Source organism: Balaenoptera borealis (genome assembly GCF_965194805.1).
Source record: "Balaenoptera borealis genome assembly, chromosome: 10".
NCBI classification, from domain to species: domain Eukaryota; kingdom Metazoa; phylum Chordata; class Mammalia; order Artiodactyla; family Balaenopteridae; genus Balaenoptera; species Balaenoptera borealis.
Window position 1 is genome coordinate 58,934,827 of NC_138874.1, and position 27,043 is coordinate 58,961,869.

Sequence of the window (27,043 nt, forward strand, 5' to 3'; positions counted from 1 at the left end):
ATTATTTCTGAATCATTTGGGAATAAGTTGTAGACACGATGTGCCATTACCCTTTAACATCTCAATTTGTGTATCTTGAGTGTAAGGATACAGTACAACAATCAAAATCAGGAAATTAACATTAATCCAATAATATCATCTAATCTACAGACCCAATTTAAATATCACCTATGTCTCAACAGTGTCCCTTACAGGTCCAGGATCCAATCTAGGGTCTCATGTTGCCTTTAGTTGTCATGTTTCTTTAGTCTTCTTCAATCTGGAATAGTTTCTCAGTTATCTTTCATGATCTTAATAGCTTTGAAGAAACCAAGCTAATTGTTTTGAGAATGTTCCTCAATTATGGGGGTTTGCCTGATGTTTATAATTTTTTTTTTTTGGCAGGAATGTCACAGAAGTGAGGCTGTGCTAGTCTCTGGGCATCGTATGAGGAGGCACATAATGTCATTGTTCCATTATTGGGGATGTTAACTGTCATCACTTAGTTAAGATGGTATCTGCCAGGTTTTCCACCATAAAGTAATGAATAATTATTTTGTGGAAAAATCTTTGAGATCATGTGACTATCTTGTTTCTCATCAAAATGTCCCCAGTTTTAGCATCCATTAATGATTCTAACCTGAATAAATTATTACTCAGATGATCACCAAATGGGAATTTTCTAATCCTATCATTCCTTCTAGATTTATTAGATAGGATAGGGTTTTCCTTTCTCCCTAATTAAGTAATTAATTAATAACATGATTAATTACTTAATTACATAGGGACTCATGATTTCTCTTTTACTCACAGGGCTACAATCTGTTATCATTTTTTTTTTTTTGATACTTAAATTGTCCCAGACTTGGCCAGTGAGAGCCCCTTCAAGCTGTTTACTTATAGACATGTCCCCATCATTCTTCAAGCACTTCTTTACTTTCTGGTGTCATAAAATGTTACTAACACACCTTGTGTTTTCCCTGCTCCAGTCCTGAAGTCAGCCATTTAATTAAGAGTCCTGGTTCTTTTTAGTGGATAATGGTATCTAGAAACCAAGATCTAAATATGCTCATTGTTATTGGAATGGTATTGCTTCTAGACCCTCTCAGTAAACAAACAAAACACACACACTCACATAAAACTATATTTGTCTATCTGTCTAATCAGACCACGATACTGGCATCTCCAATTCCTATGCAACACTCCAAGGTATATTCTACACTTCTCAGTTTCCATAGTTGTAATTCTTTTACCAGTGAGAAATCTGTATTCATTTATTTGCTTAACCCCAGACATGCCAACCTCCTTACTAGGTACCAGTGGAAAGGTTGGCCCCAATGAAGGGGAAGAGGAAGAAAAAAGGCTTTTTTTCCTCAATGTGTCAGAAACTTAAGCAATATATAGCAAACATTTATATATATTCAACTATTTTGACCATGCAGTTCAGAGACCATTCATCTTCTTAAATAACAAAAAGGCCAATTAAGTTTGCTTAAATCTCCATATATTATCATTAACAAAGATTTTAGCAAACAAGATTTTGTTTTCTTTGTTTTTGTTTCTGTTTTTTTTTTTTTTTTTTTTGGCTGCACCGCACGGCTTGTGGGATTTAGTTCCCTGACCAGGGATGGAACCCCAGCCCTCGGCAGTGAGAGGGTGGAGTCCTAACCACTGGACTGCCAGGGAATTCCCAAACAAGATTTTTTATTTTCCTTTTTTAAAAAAAATTTATTTATTTTTATTTATTATTTTTGGCTGTGTTGGGTCTTTGTTGCTGCGTGCAGGCTTTCTCTAGTTGTGGCAAGCGGGGCTACTCTTCATTGCGGTGCACGGGCTTCTCTTGCTGCGGAGCACAGGCTCTAGAGCGCTCGGGCTTCAGTAGATGTGGCGAGTGGGCTCAGTAGTTCTGACTCATGGGCTCTAGAGCGCAGGCTCAGTAGTTGTGGCGCATGGGCTTAGTTGCTCTGCAGCATGTGGGATCTTCCCTGAGCAGGGCTCGAACCCGTGTCCCCTGCATTGGCAGGCGGATTCTTAACCACTGCGTCACCAGAGAAGCCCATGCCTTTCTTTTTTTTTTTTTTTTTTTTATACAGCAGGTTCTTATTAGTCATCCATTTTATGCACATCAGTGTGTACACGTCAATCTCAATCGCCCAATTCATCACACCACCCCCACTCCCACGCCGTTTTCCCCCCCTGGTGTCCATACGTTTGTTCTCTACATCTGTGTCTCAATATCGTCCCTGAAAACCAGTTCATCTGTACCATTTTTCTAGGTTCCACATATGTGCGTTAATATACGATATTTGTTTTTCTCTTTCTGACTTACTTCACTCTGTATGACAGTCTCTAGATCCATCCACATCTCAACAAATGACCCAATTTCGTTCCTTTTTATGGCTGAGTAATATTCCATTGTATATATGTACCACATCTTCTTTACCCATTCGTCTGTCGATGGGCATTTAGGTTGCTTCCATGACCTGGCTATTGTAAATAATGCTGCAATGAACATTGGGGTGCATGTGTCTTTTTGAATTATGCTTTTCTCTGGGTATATGCCCAGTAGTGGGATTGCTGGATCATATGGTAATTCTATTTTTAGTTTTTTAAGGAACCTCCATACTGTTCTCCATAGTGGCTGTATCAATTTACATTCCCACCAACAGTGCAGGAGGGTTCCCTTTTCTCCACACCCTCTCCAGCATTTGTTGCTTGTAGATTTTCTGATGATGCCCATTCTAACTGGTGTGAAGTGATACCTCATTGTAGTTTTGATTTGCATTTCTCTAATAATTAGTGATGTTGAGCAGCTTTTCATGTGCTTCTAGGCCATCTGTATGTCTTCTTTGGAGAAATGTCTATTTAGGTCTTCTGCCCATTTTTGGACTGGGTTGTTTGTTTTTTTAATATTGAGCTGCATAGCTGTTTATATATTTTGGAGATTAATCCTTTGTCCGTTGATTCATTTGCAAATATTTTCTCCCATTCTGAGGGTTGTCTTTTCATCTTGTTTATGGTTTCTTTTGCTGTGCAAAAGCTTTGAAGTTTCATTAGGTCCCATTTGTTTATTTTTGTTTTTATTTCCACTACTCTAGGAGGTGGATCAAAAAAGATCTTGCTGTGATTTATGTCAAAGAGTGTTCTTCCTGTGTTTTCCTCTAAGAGTTTTATAGTGTCCGGTCTTACATTTAGGTCTCGAATCCATTTTGAGTTTATTTTTGTGTATGGTGTTAGGGAGTGTTCCAATTTCATTCTTTTACATGTAGCTGTCCAGTTTTCCCAGCACGACTTATTGAAGAGACTGTCTTTTCTCCATTGTATATCCTTGCCTCCTTTGTCATAGATTAGTTGACCATAGGTGCATGGGCTTATCTCTGGGCTTTCTATCTTGTTTCATTGATCTATGTTTCTGTTTTTGTGCCAGTACCATATTGTCTGGATTACTGTAGCTTTATAGTATAGTCTGAAGTCAGGTAGTCTGATTCCTCCAGCTCCGTTTTTTTCCCTCAAGACTGCTTAGGCTATTCGGGGTCTTTTGTGTCCCCATACAAATTTTAAGATTTTTTGTTCTAGTTCTGTAAAAAAGGCCATTGGTAATTTGATAGGGATTGCATTGAATCTGTAGATTGCTTTGGGTAGTATAGTCATTTTCACTATGTTGATTCTTCCAATCCAAGAACATGGTATATCTCTCCATCTGTTTGTATCAGCTTTAATTTCTCTCATCAGTGTCTTATAGTTTTCTGCATACAGGTCTTTTGTCTCCCTAGGTAGGTTTATTCCTAGGTATTTTATTCTTTTAGTTGCAGTTGTAAATGGGAGTGGTTCCTTAATTTCTCTTTCAGATTTTTCATCATTAGTGTATAGGAATGCAAGAGATTTCTGTGCATTAATTTTGTATCCTGCTACTTTACCAAATTCATTGATTAGCTCTAGTAGTTTTCTGGTGGCATCTTTAGGATTCTCTATGTATAGTATCTTGTCATCTGCAAACAGTGACAGTTTTACTTCTTCTTTTCCAATTTGTATTCCTTTTATTCCTTTTTCTTCTCTGATTGCTGTGGCTAGGACTTCCAAAACTATGTTGAATAATAGTGGCGAGAGTGGACATCCTGTCTTGTTCCTGATCTTAGAGGAAATGCTTTCAGTTTTTCACCATTGGGAATGATGTTTGTTGTGGGTTTGTCATATATGGCCTTTATTATGTTGAGGTAGGTTCCCTCAATGCCCACTTTCTGGAGAGTTTTTATCATAAATGGGTGTTGAATTTTGTCAAAAGCTTTTTCTGCATCTATTGAGATGATCATATGGTTGTTTTTTTTTTTTTTTTTTAAAAGGGCCGATGAGCCTTTTTTTTTTTTTTTTTAATTTTTATTTATTTATTTTTATTTATTTATGGCTGTGTCGGGTCTTCGTCTCTGTGCGAGGGCTTTTTCTAGTTGCGGCAAGTGGGGGCCACTCTTCATCGCGGTGCGCGGGCCTCTCATTATCGCCGCCTCTCTTGTTGCTGAGCACGGGCTCCAGACGCGCAGGCTCAGTAGTTGTGGCTCACGGGCCCTGTTGCTCCACGGCATGTGGGATCTTCCCAGACCAGGGCTCGAACCCGTGTCCCCTGCATTGGCAGGCAGATTCTCAACCACTGCACCACCAGGGAAGCCCGATCATATGGTTTTTATTCTTCAATTTGTTAATATGGTGTATCACATTGATTGATTTGCATATATTGAAGAATCCTTGCATCCTGGGATAAATCCCACTTGATCATGGTGTATGATCCTTTTAATGTGTTGTTGGATTCTGTTTGATAGTATTTTGTTGAGGATTTTTGCATCTATATTCATCAGTGATATTGATCTGTAATTTTCTTTTTTTGTAGTATCTTTGTCTGGTTTTGGTATCAGGGTGATGGTGGCCTCATAGAATGAGTTTGGGAGTGTTCCTTCCTCTGCAATTTTTTGGAAGAGTTTGAGAAGGATGGGTGTTAGCTCTTCTCTAAATGTTTGATAGAATTCACCTGTGAAGCCATCTGGTCCTGGACTTTTGTTTGTTGCAAGATTTTTAATCACAGTTTCAATTTTGTTGCTTGTGATTGGTCTGCTCATATTTTCTATTTCTTCCTGGTTCAGTCTTGGAAGGTTATACCTTTCTAAGAATTTGTCCGTTTCTTCCAGGTTGTCCATTTTATTGGCATAGAGTTGCTTGTAGTAGTCTCTTAGGATACTTTGTATTTTACGGTGTCTGTTGTAACTTCTCCTTTTTCATTTCTAATTTTATTGATTTGAGTCCTCTCCCTCTTTTTTTTTCTTTTAATTTTTTTTAAAATTTTATTTATTTATTTATTTATGGCTGTGTTTTGTCTTCGTTTCTGTGCAAGGGTTTTCTCTAGCTGCGGCAAGTGGGGGCCGCTCTTCATCGTGGTGCACAGGCCTCTCATTATCGCGGCCTCTCTTGTTGTGGAGCACAGGCTCCAGACGCGCAGGCGCAGTAATTGTGGCTCACGGGCCTAGTTGCTCCGCGGCATGTGGGATCTTCCCAGACCAGGGCTCGAACCCGTGTCCCCTGCATTGGCAGGCAGATTCTCAACCACTGTGCCACCAGGGAAGTCCCCTCTCCCTCTTTTTTTGATGAGTCTGGCTAATGGTTTATTAATTTTGTTTATCTTCTCAAAGAACCAGCTTTTAGCTTTATTGATCTTTGCTATTGTTTTCTTAGTTTCTGTTTCATTTATTTCTGCTCTTATCTTTATGATTTTTTTCCTTCTGTGAACTTTGGGTTTTGTTTGTTCTTCTTTCTCTAGTTCCTTTAGGTGTAAGGTTAGATTGTTTATTTGAGATTTTTCTTGTTTCTTGAGGTAGGCTTGTATAGCTATAAACTTCCCTCTTAGAACTGCTTTTGCTGCATCCCATAGGTTTTGGATCATCGTGTTCTCATTGTCAGTTGTCTCTAAGTATTTTTTGATTTCCTCTTTGATTTCTTCAGTGATCTCTTGGTTATTTAGTAACATATTGTTTAGCCTCCATGTGTTTGTGTTTTTTACGTTTTTTTCCGTGTAATTGATTTCTAATCTCATAGCATTGTGGTCAGAAAAGATGCTTGATATGATTTCAATTTTCTTAAATTTACTGAGGCTTGATTTGTGACCCACGATGTGATCTATCCTGGAGAATGTTCCGTGCGCACTTGAGAAGACATTGTAATCTGCTGTTTTTGGATGGAATGCCCTATAAATATCAATTAAATCTATCTGGTCTATTGTGTCATTTAAAGCTTCTGTTTCCTTATTTATTTTCATTCTGGATGATCTGTCCATTGGTGTAAGTGAGTTGTTAAAGTCCCCCACTGTTACTGAGTTACTGTCGACTTCCTCTTTTATAGCTGTTAGCAGTTGCCTTATGTATTGAGGTGCTCCTATGTTGGGTGCATATATATTTATAATTGTTATATCTTCTTCTTGGATTGATCCCCTGATCATTATGTAGTGCCCTTCCTTGTCTCTAGTAACATTCTTTATTTTAAAGTCTATTTTATCTGATATGAGTATTACTACTCTAGCTTTCTTTTGATTTCCATTTGCATGGAATATCTTATTCCATCCCCTCACTTTCAGTCTGTATGTGTCCTAGGTCTGAAGTGGGTCTCTTGTAGACAGCATATATATGGGTCTTGTGTTTGTATCCATTCAGCAAGCCTGTGTCTTTTGGTTGGAGCATTTAATCCATTCACATTTAGGGTAATTATCGATATATATGTTCCTATTATCATTTTCTTAATTGTTTTGTGTTTGTTTTTGTAGGTCCTTTTCTTCTCTTGTGTTTCCCACTTAGAGAAGTTCCTTTAGCATTTTTTGTAGAGCTGGTTTGGTGGTGCTGAATTCTCTTAGCTTTTGCTTGTCTGTAAAGCTTTTGATTTCTCCATCAAATCTAAATGAGATCCTTGCTGGGTAGAGTAATCTTGGTTGTAGGTTCTTCCCTTTCATCACTTTAAGTATATCATGGCACTCCCTTCTGGCTTGTAGAGTTTCTGCTGAGAAATCAGCTGTTAACCTTATGGGAGTTCCCTTGTATATTATTTGTCATTTTTCCCTTGCTGCTTTTAATAATTTTCCTTTGTCTTTAATTTTTGCCAATTTGATTACTATGTGTCTCAGCGTGTTTCTCCTTGGGTTTATCCTGTATGGGACTCTCTGTGCTTCCTGGACTTGGGTGGTTATTTCCTTTCCCATGTTAGGGAAGTTTTCCACTATAATCTCTTGAAATATTTTCTCTGGTCCTTTCTCTCTCTCTTCTCCTTCTGGGACCCCTGTAATGCAAATGTTGTTGAATTTAATGTTGTCCCAGAGGTCTCTTAGGCTGTCTTCATTTCTTTTCATTCTTTTTTCTTTATTCTGTTCCAAAGCAGTGAATTCCACCATTCTGTCTTCCAGGTCACTTATCCGTTCTTCTGCCTCAGTTATTCTGCTCTTGATTCCTTCTAGTGTAGTTTTCATTTCAGTTATTGTATTGTTCATCTCTGTTTGTTTGTTCTTTAATTCTTCTAGGTCTTTGTTAAACATTTCTTGCATCTTCTCGATTTTTGCCTCCATTCTTTTCCCGAGGTCCTGGATCATCTTCACTATCATTATTCTGAATACTTTTTCTGGAAGGTTGCCTATCTCCACTTCATTTACTTGTTTTTCTGGGGTTTTATCTTGTTCCTTCATCTGGTACATAGCCCTCTGTCTTTTCATCTTGTCTATCTTTTTATGAATCCAAACAAGATTTTTAATAGCATCTCTGAAAGCAGTGGAAAGACATGAGATTGTGAGCTAGAAGGAGCTGGGTTTAATTTCTGTCTCTAAGACTTAGTGGAGCAATTTCCTAATTTCTAAATTTCCTAATTTCTCTGAAATGTAGTTTCCTCTTCTGTAAAATGGAGATGAATGAAAGACATAATTATTTTTAGGATTAAATGAGACAATATATGTGCAGTGATTATCTTGATAGAGACTGGATTTTGAAATTTGTAAAGTGGAATAAAAAGAGTAACTTAAAATTTACAAGCAGTTCCTTCCTGGTAAGAAGTGAAGATCTGGATACACATTGAGAATCCACTGCCCTCTTTTCTGGAAGAGTTGCGACTTTGTTTTTAAATTATGCAAATGTACACAAACTATCCACCCATTGTTCTTGGGAGAAAAATTGAATACAGTGACAGAACTCAAATTTAGTGGTTTTCCATAAAGAAATTACGTGTTTGATAATGTAAATTGAGTGTACCTTTTAGCTACCTTGAAGTGGAACCTCTCCTTTCCTCTATGAATTTAGGCTGCGCTTTGCCTATAAATTATTGCTCACTCTTGGAGAAGAGTGTAATTTTTTCCAGTTGTTTTTTATGAGGGAACCCTGAGAACTGTAGGAGGGACTGCAGGCATGAACTTCATCTCATGTCGGAGGAGAAACTGTACACAGTGACAGCTGTTGTCAATTGCTGACCTTCACATAGCAGTATTTTTGTTTTTTGTTTTTTTTTTGAGTGGCTCAAACAACAGAAATTTATTTTCTCCTGGTTCTGGAGGCTGTGAGTCCAAGATCAAGGTGTCGGCAGGCTTGCTTTCTCCCAAGGCTTGTCCTTGGCTTGAGACGGCCATCTTCTCCATGTCACACAGTAGTTTTTAAGACACAATAATCCAGAATGTACTGATGTTGGATGTGTTAGTCCAGGTCTTCTGAGAAGCAGAATCAAGATAGTATTAAATGTGTAAGAAACGCATTAAGGAAGATGTCTGTGACAGAAAATGGGGAGGGAACCAAGAGAGCTGGGGCAGTCATTTTCATACTGTGGATGAAAAAGGAAAGTCAGTACAGAGGGAGGAGAATGAAGCAGGAGCCCTGAGAAGATACAGATATAGATAGATATCTGCCATTGTACTCAACCACTCCATAATCCCTTTTGTTCTGTCACTGATGAGGCTAGGCTGTACCTCCTAACTTTGATTCTTTGAGATATTCTTCTATCTATGCAACACATGTCTTTTTTGGGTTTGTTTGTTTAAGTGCATTTGACTCCTAAGAACTGCCACGTGTGGGAGAGGTAGCTAAGAGCAGAGCAACACCCCTTTCCTGATGCCAGACCGTGGATACCCGTGGGGAGAAGTAGGGCAGAGGTGTCCCCTACCTTGATGGTCTCATCAAGGTCCCTGAGAGAGACCACAAGGTGAGGAGGCCAAAGCAGCAGAATCCTACAGATCTATTCCTGACCCCTCAAGAGATAGCCCTTCTCACCAGGTCATATTGAAAAGGTGACTTTTTGGCATTCGGAGGAATGAGTATTAAGTATTTGTTTTAGTATTAATGGACACACGGCTGAAATTTGTAACCTTAGGCTGATGAAACCCAAGCATTTGGGTTACCTACGTAAAACGAGCACTTCACAACAGGCCTATAATTAATGCTAGTTATTTTCCACCTCCTTTCCAAGATTCTCTGTCATTCTATAAAATGCCATGCTCCAGGGTTGATTTATCTACGAATACACTCTGATTTCTGGAGAAATCACTTCTGAGCACATAAAGAGTAATGCAAGTCTCCCTTGCTTAGGAGAATGAATTGCATGTTAGGAATTTTGCTAAGTGGCTTACATTCTCTCATTGACTTCCATTAAATAATTACCAAATCAGGGGGCTGTAAAACATGCTGATTATAAGTATCCTTAGAAAATGTTTCAAAATAAAAATAAAACCTCTTTATAAAAAGCAAGGTTTGTATAGGTCACATATTGGAGAGAAAACAAGAGTTCTCTTAGAAAAGATAGTAATATAATTATTCACAATACTCCAAACTATAATACTGTGCCGTTCTCAAAATGAGTCCTCAAATAAAAATATTAAATGTGTGCCTGATGCTGTAGGGTGTGTATTGGGGGTGGTAGGAAAAGGGAAGAAATACCTCTCCTGTTTGGGTGATTTGAATACCTTTATCTTCTCAAGCTGGTGCAAACCATTTAGTATACAGTTTTTTCCCTTTTCTCAGGCTAGGGACACAGACAAGACTGGGGAATAGCAATGTGTGTTAACCAGGGCTCTTCTGACTGCTGATGAGAGAATCCTAACTTAACTTAGCTAAAGCCAAGGGACATTTATTGGTTCTTACATTTGAGTGGTTCAGGGCAGGCTCTGGCTTTAAGCATAACTGGATTCAGGGGCTCAAACAATGGGACAAAGTTTTCTTCTTTCCCTGTCTTTATGCCTTGCTTCTCTCTGTGGTTTGGCCTCATTTTTTTCTACTCTAGATAGGACTCTGGGGAAATTGTCTTCAACAACTCCAGTTTCACATCTTTCAAGTTTAGTATGTCCAATAGAGAATTTCTCTCTGTCTCTCACAATACTCATAAGTCAATTTCAGGGAAGGGTTTAGATTGGTTCTGCTAGGGTTGTGTGTCCATTCTTGAATGGTTGACTATTACCAAGGAGGTGGGATATTATGATTGGCCGGTCCTAGGTATAGTCACTCTACTTTGGTAATCGTGAGGGGAAAAGGTTAGAGAAAAGGGAAAACTGTAATTAAGAGCCCCACCAGGTCATATGAAGTAGGAGAGGAATTCTCCAAAGCAAAAGGGTATGCACATTAGGAGGAGGATAGAAGAAACATACTGAGTGTTAAATGTTATAGCTCCCAGAGGGTAAAAGGTGGAATCCAATCTAGATTTTTCTACCTTTGGTCTCTCTATGTCTCAGTTTCTTGGGCTAATAACTATAATTTGCTTAAGCTGATGAGATTATTTTCTTTAGTTCCAAACCACATGATAAAATACTTTTTTGTTTTTTCTTCCTATAGCTTTTGAACTTACTGCTCCTTCCAGACTCCTCTGCTCAGCAATATCTATACAAATTGTTAAGTTACCTTTGGACTTGAAGAGACAGTGGCATCTAAAGTTAAGATGTAAAGTCTGTGAGAAATGAATTGGGTTTTAATTTTATTTTTTATATTTATTTATTTATTTATATTTATTTTTGGCTGCGTTGGGTCTTCGTTGCTGCACTTGGGCTTTCTCTAGTTGTAGCGAGTGGGGGCTACTCTTCGTTGCGGTGCGCGGGCTTCTCCTTATGGTGGCTTCTCTTGTTGTGCAGTGTGGGCTTTAGGCATGAGGGCTTCAGTAGTTGTAGCACATGGGCTCAGCAGTTGTGGCGCATGGGCTTAGTTGCTCCGCGGCATGTGGGATCTTCCCGGACCAGGGCTCAAACCCATGTCCCCTGCATTGGCAGGCAGATTCTTATCCACTGCGCCACCAGGGAAGTCCCTGGTTTTTTATTTTAAAGCCCTAATCAAGTTTCTTCAACTTTCCTTCTGCTTTGACCAAAGGCTACTTAGAAAAGATGCAAGAACAAAGGCAATGACAGGAAGTACGTGGATGCTATGCTGTGTGTGAACATTTTACCAAATTTATAGATTTCAGGCTTTCTCTTAAGTGAATTTCTGAAAATCATAGCATTCCTGTACCAGCCAAGAAAGTTTTCTTTATAGACACATAGAAATCCACACTGTAGCAAGTATTGTTCTTACAGATGGAGTGGGTAGCTTCCTAGGTTAGTCTTTACCAAATGCCAGAGCTGGGACTGACTGTGTCGGGATCACCAAGGGATCTTATTAACAATACAGATACTTTGGCCCCATTACAGACCTACTGAGTCAGAGTATTCTGGGCAGAGCCTAGAAATTTGTATTTTGAAGAAACTCCCTTTGTTGATTCCAAGGTGTAGTCAAATTTTAGAACTACTGACCTAAATGTCTGGAAGACTCCATGCCTCTAAATATTTTGCCTGTCCTCCTATCACAATGCCTGAAATTCTCATGTTACACTTAAATACTGAAGATTACAATTGACATGCAAATGTTATCAGTGTGTTTTAATCAGGGCTCCTTCAGTTGTCAGTGATAGAAACCTAACTTACAGCAAATTGGCTGACACAATTGAGAAGAGGAAGGAGAGGTTTTTCAGTCATGGCTTGCTTTAGTGATTCAAATGATGTCATCAAGGACTGGATCTTTCCCAGCTCTTGGACAGCTCTCTCCATGTAATGGGGAAGAAAGCTGTTGTCAGGCCATGATTCACAACGTGGATGGGGGGTGGGGGAGGGAAGAGAGAGAGAGAAATTGTCTAATAGCTCAGCATGAGAGTTCCCAAGAATCTTTGGCCAGTCAGAGGTCACATGCTTATTTATCATTGAGTGGGAAAAGGGGTGTGGTCAGCCTCATCTGGACCATCTTGAATACGTTCTCCTTAGGAAAGAAGGGTTTTGTCACCAAATAAAGATGAATGTGATGCTGGGAAGTCAAAATAAGAGATGAATGCTACAATATGGTATGATAGGGGCAAGGAACTCATAAGCATGGACCAGTGGTTCAAAGTATAGTCTAGAGACCTCTTAGATTCTCTAAAACTGTTTCAGGGGGTCCACATTATTTTTCATAAAAATTATGTTATTTATGTTAACATATGGTGGGTTTATTATGGTTATTTTAAAATGAATAAATAAATAAGTAAAAGTTTGATAATTTCTTTAAAGCAGTAAATATTGATAAATATAGTCACATAAACAAAAGATCTTTGGGGTCCCCAACAATTTTTAGGAGTGTATAGAGGTCCTGAGACCAAAAACCTTGAGAACTGCTGGCATATGCCGAAATTAGCTAATCAACACTTTTGCTATGTAGTGGCTTTACTCACTAGGGTTAATCTGGAATGTGCAAAAACATTGCTGAAAGTTCTCTGTGCATAAAAATCTAGGACTGAAAGTTCCATTTGATGGATTAAGAAAATCCGTGGGAATGAGTAAGATATAAAGAACTCATCTGAACACCTAAAAAAACAGAGCGTCCTCTGATTATTCCTTTACCATTATAAGTACTTGTACAAATTAAGCGTTGTTTGGAGATGTTTAAAAGGTATGATTGCGTTTACAGTCATTTTCAAAAGAATAGCAGGACAAATTAATAAGTAAAATATCAGAGTAGGCAGTTGCATGGGAAAGTTAGAAGCAGCAAGAAATATTACATGAAAAAATGGCTTCTGGACTTCCCTGGTGGTGCAGTGGTTAAGAATCCATCTGCCAATGCAGGGGACAAGGGTTCGAGCCCTGGTCCGGGAAGATCCCACATGCCGCGGAGCAACTAAGCCTGTGCGCCACGACTACTGAGCCTGCGCTCTAGAGCCCAAAAGCCACAACTATTGAGCCTGCGTGCTACAACTACTGAAGCCTGTGTGCCTAAAGCCCGTGCTCCGCAACAAGAGAAGCCACCACAATGAGAAGCCCGCACACCGCAACGAAGAGTAGCCCCCGTTTGCTACAACTAGAGAAAGCCCGGGTGCAGCAATGAAGACCCAATGCAGCCAAAAAATAAAATAAAATAAATAAAATTTATTTTTAAAAAAATAAGGGAGTTACCTTTTAAAAAGAAATGGCTTCTAAGAAAAATGAGTGTATCTCTCCAACCAAAAGACATATATGAGTGTTCATAGAAGTTTTATTCATATATAGCCAAATTTTGGGAAAAAAATCAAATGTCCACCAACAGCAGAAAGGCTAAATTTTGGTATATTCATGAAATGAAATACCATACAACAACAAAGAACAGAATACTGCAGTATGTAAGCATCTGGATGAACCTCACAGCTATATGATGAGTGGAAGAAGCCAGGCACAAAAGAGTACATACTGTGTGATTCCATTTGTATAAATATCAAGAAAAGGCAACACTAATCTACGATGATGATAGAAATCAGATTAGTGAATACTTCTGTGGGAGGGGTGTATTAGATATCTATTCCTGTGTATCAAATTACCCAAAATCTTAATGGCATAAAACAACAAAAACCATTTATTATCTCACATGAATTTCTCTGGGTCAGGGATTTGGGAACAGCTTATCTGGGTGGTTCTGATTCGGGGTCTCTCATGAGACTGTAGTCAAGATGTCAACCAGGCTGCAGTTACCTGAATGTTATGCTTTAATAACATTTTTTTTTTTAAAGCAATGACCTTCCTACACACGCTGCTAGACTGTAAGCTCTGTCTTCATCACCACTTCTGTGCACCTGGCACAGTCTAGCACACAATAGGTGCCCTGTATCAAGTTAGCCTCTTTTGGTTGCAAGTGAAAGAAAATCAAATCAGGGAGTTCCCTGGTGGTCCAGTGGTTAACACTCCGAGCTTCCACTGCAGGGGGTGCGGGTTTGATCCCTGGTGGGGGAACTAAGATCCTGCATTTCATGTGGTGTGGCTAAAAAAAGAAAACCCAAATCAAACTGACTTAAACCACAAGACTAATTTGCTCAGTGTGGTTAATTTTGTGCCATCTAGACTGGGCCATGAGGTGCCCAGATACTTGGTCATTTTTCTGGGTGTTTCTGTGAGGGTGTTTTTGGATGAGATTAACATTTAAATTGGTAGACTGAGTCAAGCAGATTGCCTTCCCTAATGTGAGTGGGTCTCATCCAATCAACTGAAGGCCTGAATAGAACAAAAAGGGTGAACACCGCCCAGGGAACAGAGAATTCTTTCCTGCTTGCCTTCCAACTGGGACAAGGCCTTTTTCCCTGCCTTTGGACTAGAACTGAAACATGAGCTTTTCCTGGGTCTTGAGCCAGCCAGCCCTTGACAGGAATTATACCACTGGCTCTCCTGGTTCTCAGGCCTTCAGACTTGGACTAGAACTAAATCACTCTCCTGGGTCTCCGGATTGCCAATTCACCCTGCAGATCATGGGACTTGTCCTCCTCCATAATGAGCCAATTCCTTACAATAAATCTCTTTGGTTTCTATTGGTTCTGTTTCTCAGGAGAACCTTGATCAATATACTCAGTAACTGAAAAATCCTCAGGTTAGACTGGCATCAGGTGAGAATTGAGTCCAAAATAAAAATTTCACTGAGGACATATTTCTCTCTTTCTCACTTTCTTTCTCCACAGTGTTGCCTTCATATTCAAGCTCTTTATGGTGTTCCTCAGAGCTCCAGACTCTCCCACCATGTAAGTGAAATGGCTGCATATGCTTCCATTTTTACACCATACCTTGAGGGAAAAGAAAGCATGTCTCTGGTAGCTCCTACACCTGGGAGTCACTCTTTCTCATATCAGAACAAATTGGATTAATTGCTTACTTTTTTTTTTTTAACGTCTTTATTGGAGTATAATTGCTTTAAAATGTTGTGTTAGTTTCTGCCGTACAACAAAGTGAATCAGCTATAAGTATACATATATCCCCATATCCCCTCCCTCTTGAGCCTCCCTCCAACCCTCCCTGTCCCACCCCTCTAGGTCATCACAAAGCATCAAGCTTATCTCCCTGTGCTATGCAGCAGCTTCCCACTAGCCATCCATATTACATTTGGTAGTGTATATATGTCAATGCTACTCTCTCACTTCGTCCCAGCTTCCCCTTCCCCCACTGTGTCCTCAAGTCCGTTCTCTACATCTGCGTTTTTATTCCTGCCCTGCCACTAGGTTCATCAGTACCGTTTTTCTGGATTCCATACATATGCGTTAGCATATGGTATTTGTTTTTCTCTTTCTGACTGACTTCACTCTGTATGACAGACTCTAGGTCCATCTACCTCATTACAAGTAACTTAATTTTGTTCCTTTTAATGGCTGAGTAATATTCCATTGCATATATGTGCCACATCTTCTTTATCCATTCATCTGTCATGGACATTTAGGTTGCTTCCATGTCCTGGCTATTGTAAATAGAGCTGCAATGAACATTGTGGTACATGACTCTTTTTGAATTATGGTTTTCTCAGAGTATATGCCCAGTAGTGGGATTACTGGGTCATATGGTAGTTCTATTTTTAGTTTTTTAAGGAACCTCCATACTGTTCTCCATAGTGGCTTAGTTCTCCAAATTGAATGTATCAATTTACATTCCCACCAACAGTGCAGGAAGGTTCCTTTTCTCCACAGCCTCTCCAGCATTTATTGTTTCTAGGTTTTTTGATGATGGCCATTCTGACCGGTGAAGTGATACCTCATTGTGGTTTTGATTTGCATTTCTCTAATGATTAGTGATGTTGAGCATCATTTCATGCATTTGTTGGCCATCTGTATATCTTCTTTGGAGAAATGTCTGTTTAGGTTTTGTGCCCATTTTTGGATTGGGTTGTTTGATTTTTTTGATATTGAGCTGCGTGGGCTGCTTGTATATTTTGGAGCTTAATCCTTTGTCTGTTGCTTCATTTGCAAATATTTTCTCCCATTCTGAGGGTTGTCTTTTCATCTTGTTTATGGTTTCCCTTGTTGTGCAAAAGCTTTTAAGTTTCATTAGGTCTCATTTGTTTATTTTTGTTTTTATTTCCATTTCTCTAGGAGGTGGGTCAAAAAGGTACTTGCTGTGATTTATGTCATAGAGTGTTCTGCCTATGTTTTCCTCTAAGAATTTTATAGTGTCTGGCCTTACATTTAGGTATTTAATCCATTTTGAGTTTATTTTTGTGTATGGTGTTAGGAAGTGTTCTAATTTCTTTCTTTTACATGTAGCTGTCCAGTTTTCCCAGCACCACTTATTGAAGAGGCTGTCTTTTCTCCATTGTATATTCTTGCCTCCTTTGCCAAAGATAAGTTGACCATATGTGCGTGAGTTCACCTCTGGGCTTTGTATCCTGTTCCATTGATCTATATTTCTCTTTTTGTGCCAGTACCATACTGTCTTGATTACTGTAGCTTTGTAGTATAGTCTGAAGTCAGGGAGCCTGATTCCTCCAGCTCTGTTTTTCTTTCTCAGGATTGCTTTGGCTATTCGGGGTCTTTTGTGTTTCCATACAAACTGTAAAATTTCTTGTTCTAGTTCTGTGAAAAATGCCATTGGTATTTTGATAGGGATTGCATTGAATCTGTAGATTGCTTTGGGTAGTATATTTATTTTCACAATGTTGATTCTTCCAATCCAAGAATATGGTATATCTTTCCATCTGTTTGCATTGTCTTTGATTTCTTTCCTCAGTGTCTTATAGCTTTCTGCATACAGATCTTTTGTCTCCTTAGGTAGGTTTATTCCTAGGTATTTTATTCTTTTTGTCAATTGCTTACTTTTGAACCAATCACTATGAGCAGGTGGAGAGACTGTATTGATTGACTCATGTCCATCAAGGACTACCCCTGGAGCTATGTTCTTGTGCATTAGAAAGGGGCAAGTATCCATCTCAGAAAAGCAAAAGGTTTTTTAGATCTCTGAGTTTGGTTTCATTGGGCAGAATTGATCCCTTGGCTATTCTAGCTGCAAGAAAGCCTGGGTAATTTAGTATAGTTAGCTGAGTTCTGATAGGAGGAAGGGGAAATACATTTTGGGTGGACAACTGGTGGTATCTTTTATACCAACAACAAAGAGTGGGATTATCATACTTGGTTCAGAGAAAGCATCGTTCATCCCTTATGTTTGGGGAGGGGCCCACCTTCTCTCAGCATATTTGCCTCCTTTGACAGATAACACTTTTCAAATGTTCTCCTTAAATGTGAATTGATACTTCTCCATCAAGAAATGGGTCTATGTTCCCTTCCTGGAATCTGGGAGGACTCATGTATGATTCAGGTGAGAAGTGATATTTGTGACTTTCAAGGCTAGGTTAGGAAAGGCAATACAGCTTCTGCATAGCTCTTGATCTCTTGGGAGATGTGCCTTTGGAATTCTGAGTCCTGTAAAGAAGTCTGGCTACCCTGAAATCATCATGCTTGAGAGCCCATGGGAGGGACCACATAGAAATAGAAAGAGATGCCTGAAGGGTTCCATCACTTAAGCCCCCGTGGTCTTCGAGTCTTCCTAGTCCAGGTATCAGACATATGATTGAAGAAGCTTTTGAGATGACCCCAGCTGTAGCTACTATCTGACTGCAGCCTCATGAGAGACTCTGAGCTAGAACTTCCCAGCCAAGTTACTTCCAAATTCCTGAACCACAGAAAACATGAGAGAGTAAAAGATTATTGTTTTGGAGTAATTTACGTACAGCAATAGATAACTAATATACTTCTCCAAAGTATTAGATTCTACAAGCTAAGGATGAAGGAGAGAATGCCTACTGAGTAGGTAACCAATGGTGTTTGTTCAACTCATAAGTAGTAAAGGTGTTAAAGCAACAATTCAATGCATATAAAAATAAAAACCCAAGGCTATTTTTCAAAGCACTATTTACAATAATAAAAAGTTGGAGACAACCTAAATGTCCAAAACTAGAAAGTTGTTTAAATAAATTATGGTTCTTGCAACTTTAAATGTAATATGTCTATAAACTGACTATAAAAATCAAGGTTTGAAGAATATTCAATGTCATGGGCGTATGTTCTTGATATAATAATGTTAAGGTGAAAATAGCAGGAATAAAAATTGAACACTATATTTTAAAAGGGTGAATTTTATAGTATGTAAATTATCTCAGAAAAAATTGTATAAGAAAAAATTGAACATACACATAAAAATATATATGAACAGAAAAAAGGCTAAAAGGGAATATATTAAAATGTTATTAGTAGTTACCTTTGGAAGCTGAAATTCTACATAATATTTAATACCATTCTTTGTAGCTTTCTCACACAGTGAAGAAGGTTGAAGTGCAATAAAAAACTGAGAAAACTGGAAAAAGGTGTAAAGTTGAAAATGGTTTAAATTCACATTGAATTTTTAAAAGCTTGGTCAAGAAAGAGCAGGATCATATGGTAGTTCTATTTTTAATTTTTGAGGACGCTCCATACTGGTTTCCATAATGGCTGTACCAATTTACATTCCCAAAAGTGTATAAGGATTCACTTTTCTCCACATCCTCACCAACACTTGTTATTTTCTGACTTTTTGATAGGAGCCATTCTAACAGATATGAGGTGATATCTGTGTGGTTTTGATTCGCAGTTCCCTGTTGATTATTGATATTGAGCACCTTTTTGGATGTCTTCTTTAGAAAATGCAATTCTACTTCTGTGTATATATCCAAAGGAAACAAAATCTAACTCTTGAAAAGATATCTGCACTCCCATGTTCATTGCAGCATTATTCACAATAGCCAAGACATGGAAAGAACCTATGTGTCCACGCAATGATAAAGAAAATGTGGTATATGTATACAGTGGAATATTATTCAGCATTAAAAAAGAAGGAAATTCTGCCATTTGCAACAACATGGATGAAACTGGAAGACAGTATGCTAAGTGAAATAAGCCAGACACAGAAAGATAAATACTGCATGATCTCACTTACATGTAATATCTAAAAAAGTCAAACTCGTAGAAACAAAGAGTAGAAGGGTGGTTACTATGGGATGGGATGGACGGAGTGGGAGAAATGGGGAGATGTTGATCAAAGTGTACAAACTTTCAGTTATAAGATGAGTAAGTTTTGGAGACCTAATGTACAGTCTGGTGACTATAGTTAATAATACTGTATACTGTTAATGTATTGTATACTTGAAATTTTCTAAGTAGATCTTAAGTATTCTCAACATACGTGAAAAATGGTAACTATATGCGATGATGGATGTGTTAATTAGCTTGATTGTGGTGATCATTTCACAATGTATCTGTATATCAAAACACCCCATTGTATACTATAAATGTATATATACATATATGATACCGTATATTTTATATAAATAAATAAATAAACAGTCTTTATTTGTGAATTATACCTTATTAAAGCTAGGGGTAAAAAAAAGAAAAAGAAGCACATTGATTTCAAAATGATGGCGGAAGTGGTTGTGGTTTTGGGTGGGGGTGGAGGGTGGGGTGGGGTGTGCATGCAGCATTTGGGGAAGGAAAGGAAGAACTACTGATTGAGCCACTGTGTGGTTCTTATGTGGGGACAGCGTGGGGAGAGGGCTGGTGACGTGTTCTAGAGAGAGAAGGTACATCCGTGGTGAGATGGGGGAATGCAGTGTGTATGTGTAAGTTGTAGATTGACCCACGTGGACGTAAAGTGCACTGGAGTGTACTGAGTAGGTGTAAGTAAATCCTTAGACACATGACCGACATACAGCAGTCCAAAACCTCATCAGGAGGAGAACACAAACACGGAGCGAAACTGAGCATCCCAACTAAATATAGAAGAATCTCTATCCTTGACTAAAATTTCCACAAATTGTACTCACACTGACAGTTGCTACTATGTCTCAATTTCCCAGTCTGTGTAACAAAAAGAGAACTGTACTTCTTGTTTTCTACCTACCTCAGAGAATTGCTACGGACTTAAAAGAATCTAAAGTTTCCCATGTCATTGGCACGGTGTAAAATAACTGCCAGCATCCAAAACTCTTCCCCAGTTTCTTCTAACTGGAAAATGCTAAATTTTTACATATCTTACAATGTTCCCTATCATTAGTGGCCTTCAGACTAATTACACGGCAAAGAGTAATGTTGAGCTGGCCACGACCACGAGCAAATGTCACACAGTCCCTAACCTCTGTAGATTATAATTTTGTGGAAATTTACCTTTTCACCTTTATCTTTGAGTTGTATGAACATTCACTTTCGTCTGACTAATTTAATCACTCTCCCGAACATGCTTCCCTCCAGGTCTTGCTCATTCTGGAATGTCTGCCGCCTTGCCTGCCTAACCAAACATTATTCTTCCTTTGAGGCCAGATTTAATTCCACTATCCCATAAACTCTTTCTTACCCTCAGGCCCATGGTGAGCTCCTCTTGCTTGGAACTTGATCACATGATCTTCACCACATTATTTTTGACTTACTTTCATGATGGTTCTTAGTCTAGTGCAGGTTATGAATTGACCTCTCTCTCTCTGGTAACATTTTTTGAGTGCTTATTATGTGCTAATCCTTTGTATTCAGTAAGATTGAAAACATTATTATCCCCATTTTAGAGATGAGAGAACCGAAGCTTTGTAACTTGCCAAGTGTCAATTTGAAACCGTGTGGCTAAGTGCCCAGCTATAAATCTGGGGTTCTGTTATTATAGAGGAAGAGCAGAACAGATATTGGGGACATCTAGCAGCCTCTGCCATAGAGAGATGTGAGAGAAATGTAAAATGGTCATCTAATAAATGGAAAAGTGTGATAAGTGCTATGAAGCAGAAAGGATTGTATAAAGAGCTCATGCCAGGGCTTTGCAGTGGGAAGTCATAGAGAAAGAACTAGAAGTGGGCCTTGAAGATAGGTGCATTAGTTATTCTATTGCTATGTAACAAATTACCTCACAACGCCCATTTATTTTTTTATTTTTTATATCAATTTATTTATTTATTTTTGGCTGCATTGGGTCTTCGTTGCTGCGCGCAGGCTTTCTCTAGTTGTGGCGAGCTGGGGCTACTCTTCGTTGTGGTGCTCAGGCTTCTCATTGCGGTGGCTTCTCTTGTTGCAGAGCACGGGCTATAGGTGCACGGGCTTCAGTAGTTGTGGCATGTGGGCTCAGTAGTTGTGGCTCGCAGGCTCTAGAGCGCAGACTCAGTAGTTGTGGCACATGGGCTTAGTTGCTCTGCGGCATGTGGGATCTTCCCGGTCCAGGGCTCGAACCCATGTCCCCTGAATTGGCAGGCGGATTCTTAACCACTGTGCCACCAGGGAAGCCCACAACGCCCATTTATTATCTCAAAATTGTATACGTCAGAAGTCCTGTGTGGTGAGGCTGGGTTCTCTGCTCAGTATCACAAGGCTGTAATCAAGGTGCCAACTGGACTGAGTTCTCATCTGGAAGCTTTGGGGCGAATCTGTTACCAAGATCATTCTTCTTGTTGGCAGAATTCAGTTCCTTGCGGCTGTGGGAATGAGGTCCATGTTTTCCTGCTGTCTGTCAGCCAGGGCCAGGCCTAGCTCCTAGAAGCTGCCTGCATTCCTTGATATGTGGCTTCTTGCATCTTTAATCCAGCAATAGCTTGTCAAATCCTTCTTGTGCTTCTAATTTTTAATTTCCTCTTCTGTGACCAGCTGGAGAAAATTCTCTGCTTTAAGGGGGCTAATGCAATTAGGCGAGGCCTGCCTCGATAACCTCCCTATCTTAAATTCAACTGTACTATATAACGTCATCTAATCATGGGAGTAAAATCTATTATAGTCATAGTCCTGGGGATTAGACCAGGGGCCGTAAATCTAGGGGGACATCTTAGAATTTTACCTACCAGAGTAGATAAGACATAGACAAGTAGAGAGAACTTTCTAGGTGGGAAAGAAATGCAGGCAAAACTCAAAAGTGAAACTCCACCACAGATTTTTGGATATTAGAATATGTCTGTTTGTGACTGCTCCAATAATAATAATAGCTTCCTTTTACTGAGGGCTCCTTGGTGTTTACACAAATTCATTCACCAATCCGTATATCAGCTCTGTGAGGGTGGTATCATTTCACTTTTACAAAGAAAGATATTGAGGCAGAGAGAAGAAAAGCCACTCACCAGAGTTCTATCCCAATCAAGTTGTAAAGCTGGGATTACGGCTTGAGCTCTTGATGACTTCCGAGTTTGTGCTCTTTGCATTGTGTAACCCACCTGACTGTGGGTCTGGATGGGAAAGCAGAAGGCAGTAATGTCGGTCTGAGCCCAGTCTGTGGAGGTATTGACATTAAAATGTATTAAAATGTGTTAACAGGTGCCATGGAAGATTTTAGAGGGTGCATGTGAATTGTGGGGGAGGAAGGGGACAGAAGTGGATATGGATGTGGATGGAGGGGAACACATGGACTGGATATGCAATATGGTATTTTAGGGAGGTTAATATGGCCAGTCAGGAGGAGCCTGGATTACAAGATTGTAGGCAGGGATCATATGTTACAGTTGACAACTACATGATCGAGCCTCTGAATCTCGCTGCCAACTTGCAGGAAATTCACAGGACAGAGAACGTGTTAAACAGCACATAAGTATACAATCAGCAAAGTCGAGGCAGCGTGAGGATTATAGAAAACAAATCGTATACAGTTCCATCACCCAAATATTATTATTACTAATGTGAAATAGTGAACAGAGAAAAGAGCTTTGGTAGCTATGGTAGGACTAGAGAAAAATTTTAATAGATTTGATAAGAAACTCCATAAGGAATGGAAGTTCCTAGGGAACTGTTTAGTAATTAAGTCAGTCATGGTCAGACCTATGTTACCAGCTATGTAACTAGGGTCAGGTTCATGGGTGCGAATCAGTGTAGTTACACAGGACCCTGCACTCATAACTTCACATTTGGGGTCAAATGCTCTGCAATCATTGTCTTTATTCTTAATAATTTTATCTTTGAGTTTGTATTTTAGAAGGGAAGTCCAATGGGACAATTGGAACAGGCACTGGGGGCTTGGAACCTCAGCTTCTACATGGTCCTCCCTTCTACCACCTCTCTTGGATGGGTTTTCAGCTGCTTGCTCTCCCAACCTCTGGCCCCCTGACCTCACCCAGCCTCCCCTGCCCTTGTTCAGTGACTACTTCTACCCTCTACTCTACCTTGGGCAGGGCTCTGTGTGTGCCACCGATAGTATCTAGGGGTTAGGCAAGAAGGTGGTCATCCTCAACCCAAGGTATCAATGCCACTGCATTTTTTTTGTGCTTGACTTGCTGGGGGGTGAGTCTCTTGCCTTTCTTTGTCCAGTTATTGAGAGAGTCTCAGTGTGGAGGTTGTAATACCTTTGGAGGTCACCCATTTGCTGTGGGTTGGGGAGGCAGGCCTGTGGTAAGGGGAGATGCCTGGTTTGGCCTCCTGTCCCTTGCTGGGAATAGTATGTCAGTCCAGCGGCTAGCAGGAGGGGGCTTCAGGCAGCCAGTGGGTTGCATGGGCCCCCAATTTCCTATGGGGGGATCTGTATTTATCCCAAAGGTTATCTCCCTGCCCAGGAGTGTGACATTCGATAGCAAATAAAAAATACTATGACAGGTTGAGAGAGAGAACACCAAAGAAAGGAGTAAGCTTTACATTTTAGTATCTTTAACAGCACTTTTTTCTGCTTTTTGATCCACATTTTTATTTTGCACTGGGTCCCACAAATTGAGTAGCTCATCCTATGTGTGACCTTAGAAATTACAAAGTACCAAATTTAAAGTTTCTTAGAATTTAGAAAGTACCAAATAAACGTTAGCTTAAAAGAGAGAGAGAAAGAAATCCATTGCCTCTAAGGACATGAAAGCAGTAACAAAAAAGTGTAAGTATTATGAGAAGGAAAAGTACAGGACTTGGTAACACACACAGCAGAAACAGGGGCTATATACCGCTAGGCAAAAATAATTTCAAGAATTGCACAGGGCAACACACACTAGTTTAGTCTCTTGCAAAACATGGGTGCTTGAGAAATATTTGCATTTGACTTGAGCATCTTCAGCTTGGAGGTATCAGCGAAACTGTTTCCTCTTGGAATGGGGAAGCTTAGGCAAAAGAGATTTTGAGGTGAGGAAGACATTTAGAAGACGTCTTCTACAAAGCATGCTGTGAGAGGAATAGGCAATTTGGTCTTATCTATCAAAATGTAAAATGTACATAGTTTTGCATTTTCACTTCATTTCTAGGTCCTCGATAAATACACATGTGTACAATACAGAAGCAAGTACAATGATGTTCATGCAGAATTGTTGAATAGCAAAAAACAGAAACCAACCTAAATGTCCATAACTAGGAAACTGTTCGATTTCAGGCAATGGCGTACCATGCAGCCATTAAAAAGAATGAGGTAGACCTGGACCTATATTTACCAGGAGTGAGACCACCAGGGGATTTTAATTAAGGGGAAAAAATATCAAGTTCCAGGAATATGATTAATCCCATTTACTTAGAAAATATATATGTACAAGATAATGAGTAGATAAAGGTCTAGAAGCCTGAACACCAAACTTTAAACTGTGAATATCTCTGAGCTCGGGAGTGGGTGGAGTGTGTGTGTGAATGAATGGGACGCTTATGCTTTCTCTGTGCACTTCTGTGTTTGAATGTATTACTGAGAGGAAATGGAAAGTGTATTTTGAGGGCGTCGTGTGAAGGGAAAAGTTGGGGAGCAGGGTGAAGACTTACAGCTCCCTGGTCTCTTCAGACTCCAGCGCCGTCTGAGGTGAGGAGACCCCGCCCCGCTGAGGTGATTCTGCAGAGGGGCGGAGCTCTGCAGAGCCAACACTGGAGGCGGCCCTGGGGGGCGGGGCCCCGACTCCAGCCGCACGCTCCGCTCCCACCATGCCCTTATAAGGAGCGCCCGGCGTTAGGGCTCGGGAATCCGGTCGCAAAACCCGCGGCTCAGCCCCAATCCCAGGCCCCTCCCTTGGGAATGGGGGCGGGGCGGGGCCTTGGCGGCGCGGTTGCGTGGGCGGAGCATCTCAAAGCGGGGCCAATAGGAGTGGAGGCCCGGGTCTGAGCGGCGCTGCCATTGGGCGCGGTGACGAGAGGGGGCGGGGCGCCCGCGAGGCTGGTTACGCCGAGGGAAGCCCGGACTCCGTAGTCGCTGCTCAGAGTCCGTCTCTCCGCGGATTCCCGGCCCCGCCGTTCTCAGTTCTCTGTAGCCCGCGGTTCGCCGCCCCGCTCGCCGCCGCGATGCCGGTGTTTCATACGCGCACGATTGAGAGCATTCTGGAGCCGGTGGCGCAGCAGATCTCGCACCTGGTGATCATGCACGAGGAAGGCGAGGTGGACGGCAAAGCCATCCCTGACCTCACTGCGCCTGTGGCCGCCGTGCAGGCGGCCGTCAGTAACCTCGTTCGGGTGAGCGCGCTGGGCCTGGGATGGGGAACGGGGGCGGGAGACGTCCCTGGGGTTCCGGCTCGCCTCGCGGCTCCCCTGCGCTGCCTGTGGCTTTGCCGGTGGGCTCGGGAGCCAGACCGCCTCGGGTTTGAATCCTGACGCCCCCGCGTTGTGACCTTGAGCAAGCCCCCGAGCCTCTCTGGGTTTCAGTTTCCTCATCTATAAAATGGGGGCAATCATAATAATGCCTGCCTTGCGGGTTTGTTGTGAAGATTCAGCGAGGTGGTATTTATAAAGTGGCTAGCGCAGCTTATGACCCATAGTAAGCGCTCAATAAATGATAGGCGTTAGGATATCTGATAGCCCCTTTGCCTCAGCAGGCTGTCGCCCCTCCCGTTGACAGCCTTGCTTTCAGCTCCTTTTTAGGCCTCCCCAGTCTGGCCTCTGGGCTGGCGGGCTCCTCTGCTGATTCCCTGCCTTTCCTTCCAGGGATTCTTATTTGAGCCACGTTGTTCTCCTTTCTAATACTTCTGCCCCTCACCTTGAAACCCGCCTCACCCACCTCTGAGCCCTCCCCAGAGCTCCCCGCGTCCGACCCTTCTGTCCACTTGTCTTAGTGGCCACTCGTCCCTGTCTCCTCCTTTCCCGGGCATTCTACTTCTGCTCACACCTCTGGCACCCACAAACACCGGGTGATCTCTTTATGCAGTAATTCATGACTACGAATCCCTTTTCCCCTTTCGCTTAACCCTGTTGCCTTTCCTCCCCCTCCTCCCCCTCCAACTCCCGTGGAGATTTCCACCTGGCTTTACCTGCTGTCAAACGGCTTCCTCCCACTGGGGCCTTTCCAGACTCGGGGGCCCTCCTCGTCGGCCCCTCCTCCTGGCAGGAAGCAAGATGGAGCTGCTGGGAGAGGCCTGTGGAATCTGGGATCTGCGGCCCCTGCCGGAGAAAAGAACGGGGCGTCTCCTCCCCGAGCCACAACTTTCCTAGATGGCGAAGTGGCTATGCAGACCCCTGTAGCCCACAGCTGTGACTAATAACTGAGGTGATTCCTGGAGGAGGCGGAGTCCACTTCTGAAAGGGGAAAAGAGGTGCTGTGACCAGTCTCCTAACACTCCGCTGGCTAATACCACACTTTTCTTTCCCACCCTGGGTGGGTGACGCAGACTGCTGCTGCCTGTGAGAAACAAGTTTGGAAAAATTTTATACGGCTTCCCCACTGAGCTGTGTAACGAGTGTGTTCCAGGGTAGTTAGGAGGCTGGTAGGCAACTGTGGGTCTGGGTGGGGCTTGGGTTCCTTATCTGATTAGAGCACTTCAGCGCACTTCAGCTGCTCAAAGTCTTCCTCAGTCTTCAGGGGCCCAGTTCAGGAGACAGTTCAGGAGACTGGTAACTAGGAGAACGCTACTGACCAAATTCCCCATCTGCCTTGTGTGTAGATTTAGTTAGACTGTATTCAGGAAGA

General features: G+C 41.1%; 1 protein-coding gene and 1 long non-coding RNA gene across 3 annotated transcripts in view; one reads left to right on the top strand and one right to left on the bottom strand.

Annotated features, from left to right (window-relative positions):
• Positions 1-4,302: 4,302 nt before the first annotated feature.
• On the bottom strand, positions 4,303-26,470 carry LOC309604602. The gene is made up of 3 exons (XR_014230923.1): positions 26,388-26,470; positions 22,335-22,483; positions 4,303-21,870 (listed from the first exon to the last, which is right to left on the bottom strand). It is a non-coding gene; the product is annotated as an uncharacterized lncRNA (long non-coding RNA).
• VCL (vinculin) overlaps positions 25,256-27,043 on the top strand; it is a 97,773-nt gene continuing 95,985 nt past the window's right edge. The window contains exon 1 of one of the 2 annotated variants that reach the window (XM_082408759.1): positions 25,256-25,596. In XM_082408759.1, the coding sequence (XP_082264885.1) occupies positions 25,429-25,596 (168 nt within the window). In that variant the 5' untranslated portion in view covers positions 25,256-25,428. The remainder of the gene's footprint in view (positions 25,597-27,043) is intronic. The other variant, XM_082408760.1, reaches the window with a different exon arrangement.